At 46.3% G+C, this 14,009-nt stretch overlaps 1 protein-coding gene across 1 annotated transcript in view; it reads left to right on the forward strand.

The window, feature by feature from the left end:
• The window catches only part of DENND4A (DENN domain containing 4A), a 306,249-nt gene that overhangs the window by 91,914 nt on the left and 200,326 nt on the right, over positions 1 to 14,009 (forward strand). The window contains exon 3 of the mRNA XM_082255258.1: positions 11,721 to 11,973. Coding sequence (XP_082111384.1) covers positions 11,721 to 11,973 — 253 coding nt within the window. The remainder of the gene's footprint in view (positions 1 to 11,720; positions 11,974 to 14,009) is intronic.

A 14,009-nucleotide genomic window follows, 5' to 3' on the forward strand; every position in this document is an offset into this window, starting at 1 on the left:
TGGTTTGCGCAAAAGTTATTGCGTTTACTAACTAAGGGAAAGATTTTTGTCATTTTTGTTTTTTTTTTAACGCGTAATGGCGGCGATCTGCGATTTTTTTTTTTTTTTTTTGCGTTACTGCGACATTGCGGCGGACAGATCGGACCCTTGACTGACATTTTTGACACTTTTGGGGTTACCAGTGACATTTCTACAGTAATCAGTGCTATATATATATATATATATGCACTGTTACTGTAAAAATACACTGGTAGTGAAGGGGTTAACTTTATTTGAGAGGGAGGGGCTGTGTGTGTCCCTAGGGGCGTAATTTTAACTGTGATTGGCTGTGGCTTCAGCTGTATGCAGAGTGATCAACGGATCTACATAGTAGATCCATATGATCATCTCTCATACAGAGGGGAGAATGACAGGCAGCTTGTTTACACAAGCTGCCTGACTTTCTCCCTCTCCCCCGCCGATCGCAGAGTGGCCGACGGACATCGGGTCCGCCGGTCACACGCGCGGGGGGTCCGTGACCACGCGGGAGCGGGAGCGCGCCTCCGGCGGCGCGCGCTCGCTCCCTAGACCCTCACAAGCTAGTGACGTAGCCCTACGTCACTTTGCCTGTGAGGGGCTGACCGCCGCCGTAGATAGTCGTGCGCAGGTCGGCAAGTGGTTAAATACAGCTGTTCTGTAAAGCTCTCAGAGGTTTGATAGAGAACCTCAGTGTACAAACAGCATCAGGAAGGCCAAGAAACACACAAGACAGGTCAGGAATAAAGTTGTGGAGAAGTTTAAAGCAGGGTTAGGTTATAAAAAAAAAAAAAAAAAAATTATATATATTTCCTTAGCTTTGAACCTCTCACGGCACACCGTTCAATCTACCATCCAAAAATTCAGAATATGGCACAACTGCAACCTACCAAGACATGGCCGTCCACCTAAACTGACCGAGCGGGCAAGGAGAGCATTCATCAGAGAAGCAGCCAAGTGGTCCATGGTAACTCTGGAGGAGCTGCAGAGATCCACAGCTCAGGTGGGAGAATCTGTCCACAGGACAACTATTAGTTGTGCGCTCCACAAATCTGCCCTTTATGGAAGAGTGGCAAGAAGAAAGCCATTGATGAAAGAAAGCCATAAGAAGTCCCATTTGCAGTTTGCGAGAATCCATGTGGGGGGGACAGCAAACATGTGGAAGAAGGTGCTCTGGTCAGATGAGACCAAAATTTAACTTTTTGACCTAAAAGCAAAATGTGTGGCGGGAAAACTAACACTGCACAACACCCCAAGCACACCGTGAAACGTGGTGGCAGCATCATTTTGTGGGGATACATTTCTTCAGCAGGGACAGGAAAGCTGGTCAGAGATGATGGGAAGATGGATGGTGCCAAATACATGGCAATCTTGGAAGAAAACCTGTTTGAGTCTGCAAAAGACTTGAGACTAGGGCTGAGGTTCACCTTCCAGAAGGACAACGACCCGAAACATCCAGCCAGAGCTACAATGGAATGGTTTCTATCAAAGCATATTTATGTGTTAGAATGGCCCAGTCAAAGTCCAGACCTAAATCCAATTGAGAATCTGTGGCAGGACTTGAAATATTCTGTTCAGACGTTCTCCATCCAATCTGACAGAGCTTGAGCTATTTTGTAAAGAAAAATGGGCAAAAATGTCACTGTCTAGATGTGCAAAGCTGGTAGAGACATCGCCAAAAAGACTTGCAGCTATAATTGCAGTGAAAGGTGGTCCTATTGACTCAGGGGGGCTGAATACAAATGCAATAAAGTGACGGTTGCAAATGATTAAATATCCTGGCATAAATATTGCATACTAAAAATAAATACAAATGAGGTGCTGATCAGATAAAGTGCATAGCATATAAGGTGCTTATCACATATAGTGTAATCGTGAACGTGCAAAAAGTTCCCAACTGTATCATACAGTATATGGAAAGTGCTATAAAGTGCTAAAAGAAAACTGGTATGCAAAGGATATACATAAATATAAAATAAAGTAAAATAAAATGAAAACGCAGTCCAGATAGTACTGGTGTGCAACAAATATGTGTATAGTCCAAATGGTGAAATTTCTTTAGTCCAGTGGCTGAGTATAATGTGAAAGATATCCAAAAAATTATATATATAGAGATGGGTGAATGGTAGGTGACAATCACTTAAATTCAAAAGGGTGACCCCGTGCCATGTGGTAGGGTGCTGCGTGATCCTTTCTGGTAAAAAAACTCACTTACCAGAAGCACCCACCCCACACAGGGGTATAAGGCGGGTGTGTAAAGATCAAGGGTCTCAGTATCTCCCCTCCTCCTGGGTCGATAGGTCCCGTAAGTGGTCTCGGAGGTCCTAACTGGAGGTATCCCGGGGGTGCTAGTGGGTCCTAATACTCTCCTATAGGCCGGGGATGGTCCGAGAGGTCCGCCAGATATAGCTCATAGCCGTATACCAAGGGATGATAGATAGACAAGGCACATAGCGTAATAACGTCTAGAAGGTTTATTTAGTATGTAACAGAGAGGTACTCACAATCAGAAGCAAATAAACAGGCACGGATACGAGTGTGGAGCGCGATGCGGTCCAAGCCTCGTTCTCGATGTGCAGGAACCGGAAGTGACGCGACACGCCGTACGCGTTTCGTAATCAATACGTCTTCAGCAGCCCAGTCTGGAAAGCAAGGCTGCTTTCTGATTGTGAGTTCCTCACTGTTACATACTGAATAAACCTTCTAGACGTTATTACGCTATGTGCCTTGTCTATCTATCATCCCTTGGTATACGGCTATGAGCTATATCTGGCGGACCATCCCCGGCCTATAGGAGAGTATTAGGACCCACTAGTACCCCAGGGATACCTCCAGTTAGGACCTCCGAGACCACTTCCGGGACCTATCGACCTAGGAGGAGGGGAGATACTGAGACCCTTGATCTTTACACACCCGCCTTATACCCCAGAAAGGATCACGCAGCACCCTACCACACGGCACGGGGTCACCCTTTTGAATTTAAGTGATTGTCACCTACCATTCACCCATCTCTATATATATATATATATAATTTTTTGGATATCTTTCACATTATACTCAGCCACTGGACTAAAGAAATTTCACCATTTGGACTATTCACATATTTGTTGCACACCAGTACTATTTGGACTGTGTTTTCATTTTATTTTATATATATATATATATATATATATATATATCCTTTGCATACCAGTTTTCTTTTAGCACTTTATAGCACTTTCCATATACTGTATGATACAGTTGGGAACTTTTTGCATGTGCACGATTACACTATATGTGATAAGCACCTTATATGCTATGCACTTTATCTGATCAGCACCTCATTTGTATTTATTTTTAGTATGCAATATTTATGCCAGGATATTTAATCATTTGCAACCCTCACTTTATTGAGTTTACCGTTTTGTGTGTTTTTATTGCATTTCTAATAGGCAGCGCCAACACCCTATCCTTCATTTACCTTACATTTAGTCCCCGGACTAATATTCAGGGAGGCTGCAGCCTACACCTACTATTTATACTTTATTTATATCCCCACACTTGTCACTTGAATATATTTCCTTTTTACATCTTTTTGGCATATCCAATTAGAGTCCCTTTGCGCGGAGTTTACACATCTCATGAATACAAATGCACACCACACTTTTCACATATTTATTTGTAAAGAAATTGAAAAGCCATTTATCATTTCTTTCGTTCATTGATGGACACAGCTCCTTATCTTCTTGAGACCATTGGTTTATACTGCCCCCCTACAGGAGTAGGACACTAGGCAGGAAAAAGCTTGACTATGCCTATGGGGCAGTCCCAGGGGGTATACTCCCACTCTAAGCTATAGGCATTCAGTTTTTTTCTGCCTCGTCAGGAGTAAGGACCCCGATCCTTGCTGGTATCTCTGGTCCTGGCAATTTTTTTCCTTTTTTTAGATTAATTTTTTTCCTGTCTTTGTTATTTTGTTCCTGCAAGAATCTACAATCAACTGCCAGACTGGACGACCTCCTGCATAATCTAGATCCAGAGGGTCCCCCCAGTCTGGCCAGTGAGCGCGCGCAGGCCTCAGCTCCACACTAGGTTGGGCGCGACATAGCCCCACTGGATGGGGGCTGGCCTGCGATTTAAACGTCTCGCGAGGGCTCATACAACCTTCCCTCGGCCCGAGTCACATCTTTCCTCCTGGCTGACAGCCCCCCTATTCTGATGGAGCGGTAGTCTGTCAGGATCGGTGCCCACCCTGTTCCTGGTATGGTAAGTAACTGTCCCCCTCTAATCCTGGATGTTTTTTGGGGTGTACGTGGGCCCCTCCCTGGGACAGTGGGACCTCCGGGTTCCCCTCCTTCCCATGCAGTGTGCCCCCCCCTTCTCGGGGGTCCACTGCAGACTTGTTACCCCCCCCCCCCATCTGCCCACACCCTTCCTTACCCCACCTCTCCCATGGGGGGGGGCCATACTTTTTAGGTCGGTCTGGGGTGTCAAGCTAGCGATTGGAGGGGGAGGGGGCGACAGCGACCGGACGATCTACTTTTGGGATCGGCTGTACCTACTGGGAGCTCCTGCTAGGGCCCCCCTTCCTGCTGGTATTGTGTTTGGTGTTCCTGGGGTCCCCCCGGGAGCCACGTGGGGCTGCCATTTTCTTGGGGCCTTTTGTGCTGTGGATCGGCAGCCATGTTTGTGTAGCCTCGGCGGCCATTTCATTGTGGCTTTCTCATTGAAAATAGCTGCCGCCATGTTTTTGAAGGTATATGGGCGGTGATTTCGGTGGTGGGAGCCCCTCCTTATCCCCTAGTGCTGACTCCTGGATCTTTCTCTTCCTGATCGCCGCATGGTGTGCAGTTTGCCTGGTGCTGTAAGTGCCTGATCAGTGGTGGTGAGTCTTTGTGGGGTTTTCTCTCCTGCTCTCTACTATAGCAGTGGTAGTACTCTGTGCTGGACCCTGTGGTACGGTACGCCAGTGCGGTGGGGTTGTTTCTAACAGTGTTAAACACTTTTTTTGTGTGGTTCCTCCTCTTCTCCATTGGGGTCCCTGGAGCACATTTCTCCACCTCATTCCCGTTCAGAGGCTGCCCTCTGGGTCCCACCAATCTCTGACTACACTGATGGCAGTCCTGGGGTCCTTAGTGGATTTAGTCCTGGGAAAATGGGCTAGCAAAAAGTGTCCCCCGCCTTCACCTGCTTCATCTGTCTCATCAGATCCTGAATCTGATTCGGCCACCACAGATGCGACTTACCCACCTGGGTCTGCGTCCACGCACCCTGTGTGCTCAGATAGTGAGGATGATTCCTCTGCTCCTCTAGCCATGCATGAAAAGGCGCTGGTGGATGCACTGATTGTGTCAGTGCGTGAAAATTTAAAGATAGAGGATGCAGGTGATGATGCGTCAGACGCCGGTTCCTTTCGACACCCACAGGCCCTCCAAGGCGGCGACGGTGTTCCCCTTTCCTGCTTATTTTGATATTGTCACTATACAGTGGGGTTGTCCAAAACGCACTTTTGTGGTTCCTAAGCGTTTTGCGATGCGGTAACCTTTCGAGGATTCCTTGCTTAAAAAAATAGACAGTCCCACTTGTAGTGAACTCGCAGGTTTCCAGGTTAAAAAAAGCCACCTTAATTCCGGTTGAGGAGTCCCTGGCCTTTAAAGATCTGGCTGATAGGAGGTCTGATCTACCATATGTTCACTGTGGCAGGTTTAGCACTTAGGCCGGTACTTACTGTTGCCCTGGTGTCGCAAACTCTGACCGAGTGGCATAAACTTTTATGCCGAACCTGGAGGGGAGAACCGATTCCCCCTGCCTTTGCAGAGCTGGTGGATCAATTGGTCCAGGGGCTACGGTTTGTCTGTGATGCCTCTTTGGATGTGGCTTCCTTGCTTTCCAGACTGTCTGTCTCAGCAGTGGTCCTTTGGCGTATTATCTGGCTGAAATGCTGGTCTGCGGATCAAACTTCTAAGAAGGCGTTATCTAATCTCCCATCTGTGGTGGATCGCCTGTTTGGAGCTTCCTTGGATGACCTCATTAAGGGCCTCCAAGGGGGAGGAAGAGTACTCTTCTTCCACAAGCTTCCAAGGGCAAGGAGCCCTGGCGTAGACGGGGGGGGCCATTGTTCTCGGCTCATAAGAGGCCTTTTCGTCCCTCAGGGTCTCAAGACAAGGAATCTAGGCCCTTCAGAGCCTCCACTGGAGGTTCCAGGAGGACCTGGTCTGGCCAAGTCACGAGCAGGCTCTTCCAGACCTGCGGACAAGGCTTCCTCTGCATGAAGGGGCTCCCTAATTCATATCTGGGGTGGGGGGATGTCTTTGCTGATTTCCGAATCTGTGAACCTCCCTGGTAAGACAAGTGGGTCCACAAAGTCATTCGGTCTGGCTACAAGATCAATTTTCAATCTCATCTTCCGGAAAGGTTCTTCCCTTCAAACCTGCGCTTGTCCCCAAAACACTTACAGGGTCTCTTTGGGGTGATTGTCCCAGTTCCGACTTCGGAACGTTTTCAGGGGTTTTACTCAAACCGGTTTAAAAGTTTCCAGGAAGGAAGGCAAGGTGCGTCCAATTCTGGACCTCAGGACGCTAAACTGCTTTGTGCAGGTACAGAAGTTCCGAATGCATTCTATTCGCACGGTATTGGTGTCCCTACATCAGAGGGATTTTCTCACTTCTATCGACATCAAGGACGCCTACCTTCACATTCCAATATGTGCTGCTCACCAGTGCTTCCTCGGTCTGCTGTGGGCGAGGAGCATTATCGGTTTGTGTCTTCCCCTTTGGTCTCGCCTCCGCTCCTTGTGTCTTCACAAAAGTGTTTGCCCCGTTTATTAGCATTGTTGCGTCAGGGGGGGATCGCGTTACAGGCCGACTGCTCTGGTGGAATACTTGGAGATTACTCCATGAACTCTGAACCTTCAGAAGTCTGCTCTGGTTCCGTCCACGAAACTGAACTATCTGGGTCTGACTCTGGACTCAAGCCTCAGCCAGAGTGGTTCTTCTTCTGGAAAAACTCCAGGAATTGCAGAAGGCAATCCAGCTTCTGTTTTCCAGCAGATGGTCATCCCTCCAGGCTTGCATGCGGGTGCTGGGCCTGATGGTGTCTACCTTTTTAGAAGCGGTTCCGTTTGCAAAATTCCACACAAGATCTCTGCAAAGAGAGATCCTGGTGAAATGGGACAAGAATTCTCAGTCTCTAGACAATCTGATCCTGTTGAGCCGGGGTACGAGAGGGTCCCTGATCTGGTGGCTTTGTTTTCCGGCACTTCGACAGGGAAAATTATTTCTTCCCCTGTACTGGACGGTTGTCACCATGAATGCCAGCTTGTCGGGGTGGGAGGTGTCCTCGGTACAGATTGGGCACAGGGGATCTGGACTCTTCCGGAGTCCAGACTGCCGATCAATGTAGTGGGAACTCTGAGCAATCAGACTTTGTCTAGATCATTGGACAATTCGCTTTCAGGGGTGTCTGGTATGCATGTATTTGTGGCACGGTCTCGGGATCCTGTAGCCGACGCCAGAGACGCCTTAGTGGCTCCTTGGAGCCAGTATCGTCTGATTTACGCCCCCCCTCAAACGTCGACGATGCTCCTTGGAGACTTCCTCTTAGGGAAGAGCTGCTGTCCCAAGGACCAATCTTCCATCCTGCTTTACAGTCGCTGGCTTTAACGGCTTGACTGTTGAAAGCCAGTTGCTAAAGGAGGGAGGTTTGTCTGAATGGGTCATTCATGCGCTGTTAAAGGCTAGAAAATCTACCTCTAGGAAGATCTACCATCGTACTTGGAAGACGTACATTGCGTGGTGCGAGTCTCTTGGGGTTCACCCTCACTCCTTTTCGTGGCTCAGATATTGACTTTCCTCCAATGGGAGATTGATCAGCGCCTGGCTTTGAGTACCATCAAGGGCCAGGTTTTAGCCTTAGCGGTTTTCTTTCAACGTCCATTGGCCACACATTCCTTGGTGCGCACCTTTATCCAGGGAGTTCGACACTTGGCTCCTCCAGTACGGTCTCCATTGCCGCAGTGGGACCTCAATTTGGTGCTGTCTGTTCTTCAGAAGCCTCCCTTTGAAAGTCTTCGGGAGGTTCCCCTGCTTACGTTGTCCAAGAAGGTGGCCTTTTTGGTAGCTATTACTTCTGCGCGCAGGGTGTCGGAGCTGGCGGCGCTGTCTTTTCGTTCACCATACCTGGTGGTTCACAGAGATAAGGTGGTTCTTCGTCCCTGTCCGTCGTTCCTTCCAAGGGTCGTCTCTGATTTCCATTGGAATGAAGGCATTGTGTTGCCTTACCTATGTCCCAGGCCTAAACATCCTAAGGAAATTGCCTTGCATTCCTTGGATGTGGTCAGGCTATCAGGGTGTACATGGCAGCTACGGAGTCTTTTCGGAAGTCAGACTCACTATTTGTACTCACCGATGGCCCTCGAAAAAGGTTGGCTGCTTCTGCTGCGACCATTTCTTTGCAAGGCAGCTACCTGGTCATCTGTGCACACTTTTACAGTTTTATAAGGTGGATGTGTTGGCATCTGCGGATCCTTCTTTTGGCCGCAAGGTTTTGCAGCCTGCTGTTTAGAGGACCTGGTCTTTAAGGGTGTAGTGTTTTTTTTTTTTTAAAGTGAGCCCCATGTTACCTGGTTGGCTACTGTTTAGCCTAAGGCATTTTTTCTTGCTGTTCCTGGCCCCTCATGTTTGACACTGCTTTGGGATGTCCCAATGGTCAAGAAGATAAGGAGCTGTGCACAATCTGTTGATGAACGAAAGGGGGAAAAAAAAAATATATATACACACTATACTAAGGGTTACCTATAGGTACTGTAAGTATCTTCTAAACATGCACTGCCTAGCAGATATTTACTGTACATGCAGCGGGCGACATCACCGGTGCATGCGCTCTGAAGGAACGGCCATAAGTCCTGTGCTGTGAGCATCAGCACCTGCGTGCTTGGGAGTGACGTCATCGCAGCTCTGACCACTCACACACCCGGAGCCCGCGAACCTGGAAGGAAGACCGGGTGACGAAGGAAAGGTTTACTACCGCTTTAACAACGGAAAACATCCTTTTGATTTAAATAAATTCCTCTATAGTTATAAAGGTTATATATCCACTTAGTGCTCACCAAATGTCTGCAGACCCAGCTATTTTCTTGTAAAAGCAGTGGTGGCATCATCGCTGTGCTGTACATAGCCTTTGTAGAAAGCAGAGTCATGGGAGTGGCCGAGCAAATTCCACCCACTACAGGCTACCTGCAGAGAACTATAGGAGGGGGCGGAGACCAGACCAGTCACCCTGCACAAGGAGAGAGAGAAGCAGGGAGCAGTCTTTATTACAGGAAGTTCCTGCACAGAGGGAAAGGCTCACACAGGATTATTTATGACACAAAAGGTTTCAGTATTTTTTACGCATCATTCCCTCTATCTTCCTATGGAGCCCCTTGAAAACTCTGTAAAAATTCCATGTTTCCGAAGGCCTGCATTGGGATTGGCAGTCCTCCTGCCCCCTGCTAGATAGTGCATGGGTCTGACAGCTCTATGGCGTTAAAAGAGATGTATGTGAAATTGGGAATGTTTTTGTTTTTTTCATGAATCCTACATGCATGCAGCATCGGTCCGATGCATCTGTCCCCCAGCGCCTCTACACTTGATAACCGAGTGATCAAACACCACCGATCGCTCGGTTCTGACAGCTCCCTGAGCAGGGAGCTGCTCACTGTCAGTCAGCAGCTCTCTGCTCTGCCCCCTCCTCGCTCACTGGAGCGCTGAGCTGTGGAGGGGCGTGGAGCTGCCAGCTCAGGCTCTCAGCTGCTTGCTGAGAGGCTGAGCCGGGTGTCAGTCCAGGCACCTGGCGGATCCCGACTTCAATTATCGTGATGACGCAGTGCCTGGACTGACTGCTGTGACGTCAGCAGAGAGCGGACTTCAGACCGCTCTCTGCTTTAAATGGGTCACAGGAGTACAGAACGAATTGCACTCCTGTGATCCATAGGAGATGTACAGCCAAACGAGCTTTGGTGGTACATCTCCTTTAAAGTGTATCTATGGTCAGAATGTAAATCCCTATATTCACTTCAATTATTTCCAGCCTTCCCTGTTAATCTAAACTCTCAAAGTTTGAAAACTTACTCTGTGAAAACTGTGAAGATTCCATGCATTTACTTTCTTGAATTCTGACACACGTAGTCACTATGCCCTGTGGGTAGGCACTGCTGTGTCACACATTTCAGAGCCTTATAGGAATCACTGCTTGCAGGCAGCAAGGTACCATGGGATATGTAGTCCTTAGTGTAAACAGGATTTGGCAGTTATCGGCATGCCTCTCCTCACGTTGACAGCGCGTGAGGAGAGCCGATAACTGACAAATCCACACAGGATATCTACACATAATCAGGGCACTGATCATTAGTGCAGCCCTATCAGAGATGACTGTAAGTGCTGCCAATCAGTGCCCATTAGTGCCGCTAAAAATAATTTACAAAATGTTATAACCGAAACTAGGAAACCTTCTTTTTTTTTTTTTTTTTTTTAATTTTCAATCTCTCATTTGTTTAGCAAAAAAACTCAGTGGTGATCAAATACCACCAAATGAAAGCTCTAGCTGTCTCAATAAAATTATAAAAATGTCATATGTGTACAGTGTTGCATGACTGCGCAATTGTCAACAAAAGTGCGACATCGTTGAAAGCTGAAAATTGGCCTGGGCGGGAAGGGGGTGAAAGTGCCCAGGTGGCAAGTAGAGAGTGTATATGAGTGGCACATCCTCTAATTATGGTGCCTGTTATACAGCTTTACTCTCATTTTGGGTAATCCAACCATAGTGCATGTTTACTTTAATACAACACGTTGCCTTATCATAAGAACTCTAAAGAGCAGACACACAAGCTTAGTGACATGAGTCTTCTTGATAACCTGCAGTATGTTGACCATATTGGATTAAATTCAGCAAAAAACAATGTCCCAAATGCCACACACCAAAATCCCTTACAGTCGTTTGAGAAAAACGTACTCTGTCCAGGCTATGCACATTGACGCGTTTCACCCCATTAACGGGGCTTAGTCCATAATTAAGCTCATAGCCATGGCAAAATGTATCAGTGCCGTGGCCTGGAGGGAGCTGGGCTAGGGCTGCTTTTACTCAAGTGACTGTTGGGAGCATTGGTGTGTGGTGTTTCGGACATAGTTTTTGCTGGACTTATTGCACTGAGCTGGGAAGAGCTCTCCCTAGCCAGCACCCACAGTGTGAGCCACTAGATGGGCATCTAGCCTGAAGCAGCACCCAGGGTCGAGAAAAGTGGTGGGCGGCTTCCCAGGGCGCAGCATGTTTTGAAGGGACGGGCCGCTGCAAGTTCCTTCTACTATAAGGCTGATGGGAGTGGTGACAGCAGTATCTCTACTTCTGTCAGCCAGGTGCTGGAAGTGGCAGATGGAGGAGGATAGAGTCGGGAGGAGGAGCAGACTGTGCTTTCTCTCCCCCTCCTCATAAGCTCACACACAATGAAGGTGGTGGTGGGGGGAGGGGGGCTGCTATTTGCGTATTTGCCCTGGGCACTGGATGATCTTGTCCCAGCACTGGCAGCACCTCTAGTTTTCTGAAGCAGGATCATATTGGATTATTTTACATCTCAAATCCAAAGGTGGCTTACCCCCTGGCCAAGCAAAAAAAATTTGGTGAACAATCACAGAGAAAACAGATTACCAATTCATTGTGTTCTTTATATCTAAATATTTCTTTTTCTTTTTCAGGGTTTTGTATGAGTGGAAAGAGCGGCTAAAACAGGGCTGCCACATCATCCAAACTACACCTTATGGACGTCCTGCCAATATAAGCAGCAGCACCTCCTCCTCACAAAAAGCATACATTACCTACAGGAGAGCTTCCGAGAATATGACCCAGAATTCCTTGGCTGTAACTGATATTTGCATAATCATTCCAAGCAAAGGAGAGACCCCACCTCATACCTTCTGCAAGGTGGAGAAGAATCTGAATAGCAGCATGGTAAGACCCTCTTTTAGACAGTGCTGCTATACCCCTGAATGGCTATACCCTTCTAAATCCATTGGTGTAAATGCAGTCTATCCTCCTAAAATATTATTTAACCAAAACCATGTAAGGGTTCATGTTGGCAAATGATTAGGATTGTGGCTGAAACAAAATCTATTGAGGCCCCAATTACTTGAGTGCCCCGTTCAGCGCCGTGTTTTGCCGGCAAGGGAATGCACAGGTGTTTGGGAGACCCATAGATGTCTATTGGGACATGCACCTGCACGGACACAGCCGCCATGTCTTAATATGTAGATATGCGGTTCTATTTTAATTTTGATTCGAAACTCGGATGAATTTTTTGTTGTTTGGAAATTCGGCTATATGTGAATTATTGATCGATCAATATCGTTTTTTTAATGCCGATGCCAATTTCTTTTTTTTCTGAAGGTACTCCTTGTGGAGGGATCTGGGGGTCTAAAAGACCCCAAACCCCTCCTCGGCACTGAAAAGCATTCAAAACGCCAAGTTTGGCAGTTTTGAATGCTATCATTTTTTTTAATTCGGCTCCGAGTACCCGGAAGTGATGTCATGACAGGACTTCCTGGTTTTTTACATGGAGACCGGCGCATGCGCACTTGCGGCAGGGATACCGGCTTTCACGGGGACACATCTTCATGCTACACCGGGTCTTCTCTCCGGGGGCGGCGGTGGAGGTAGGATGCCCGGGTCTCCCGGTGGGACGGGAGACCCGGGTGAGCCGTGGAAGGCGGCGGGAGGGGGGGGGGGGCGCTCCCTCCCGCTTCTTGTAATGACAGCCGTGCGGCTTCTCAGCCACGTCGGTTGTCATTACAAGTCAGACGACCGTCTGCTATGGACACCGGTACCGGGGTGATGCCTCTAGCTGCAGGCATCACCCCAGGACAAGCACTTTCCCGAAATATCGGCAATATCGGTAACCTCAGGGGACGATTCCGATATATCTGGAAAAAGGCATATTGGCCCCCGATATATCGGTGTTGCCGATAATCGGTCGATCTCTAATATGAAGTTCCGAATTACAGTAGTAACTAATTTAAACGAATCCCAAATAACGAAATTAAATTCGGCTGAAATTTAAATTGAATTCTAAGCGGAATTTGAAAACAAGAATAGAATAAAATGGAATAGAAAAAAAAAAAAGAATCGAACTGAATGTAAGAAAATAGAAAATAAAGAAATAAAATAGAATAGAAAATAAAGGAATAGATTAGAATAGAAAATAAAATACAGTAGTAACTAATTTAAACGAATCCCAAATAACGAAATTAAATTCGGCTGAAATTCAAATTGAATTCTAAGCGGAATTTGAAAACAAGAATAGAATAAAATGGAATAGAAAAAAAAAAAAGAATCGAACTGAATGTAAGAAAATAGAAAATAAAGAAATAAAATAGAATAGAAAATAAAGGAATAGATTAGAATAGAAAATAAAATAAAAGAATAGAATAGGAAAAAAAACAATAGAAAAGAATAGAAAATAAAGGAATAGATTAGAATAGAAAATAAAATAAAAGAATAGAATAGAAAAAACAATAGAAAAGAATAGAAAATAAAGGAATAGATTAGAATAGAAAATAATATAATAGAATAGTAAAAAAAACAATAGAAAAGAATAGAAAATAAAGGAGTAGATTAGAATAGAATAGAAAAAACAATAGAAAAGAATAGAAAATAAAGGAATAGATTAGAATAGAAAATAAAATAAAAGAATAGAATAGAAAAAAACAATAGAAAACAATAAAATGGAAACAATATAATCCTATTCCAAATTCAAATTTTGAATAGAAAAGATTTGAATAGAATAGAATCGATTTGGCTGTGTGCAGAGAACCAGGCAGAAACTGACTATTTACATTCTCCCTCTGCATTTTGCTGATGGTCGAATAATGCCTCCGACCATCTGCGCATGTACCATGCCAGCTGATCGGGATGTCAGCTGGAGTGACGTTACATACTGCACATGCCCAGAGCGTCTGAAGCATTATCTGACGATCTGCACCATTCTAAAG

This window comes from Pelophylax lessonae, assembly GCF_965119305.1.
Source record: "Pelophylax lessonae genome assembly, chromosome: 4".
Lineage (NCBI taxonomy): Eukaryota > Metazoa > Chordata > Amphibia > Anura > Ranidae > Pelophylax > Pelophylax lessonae.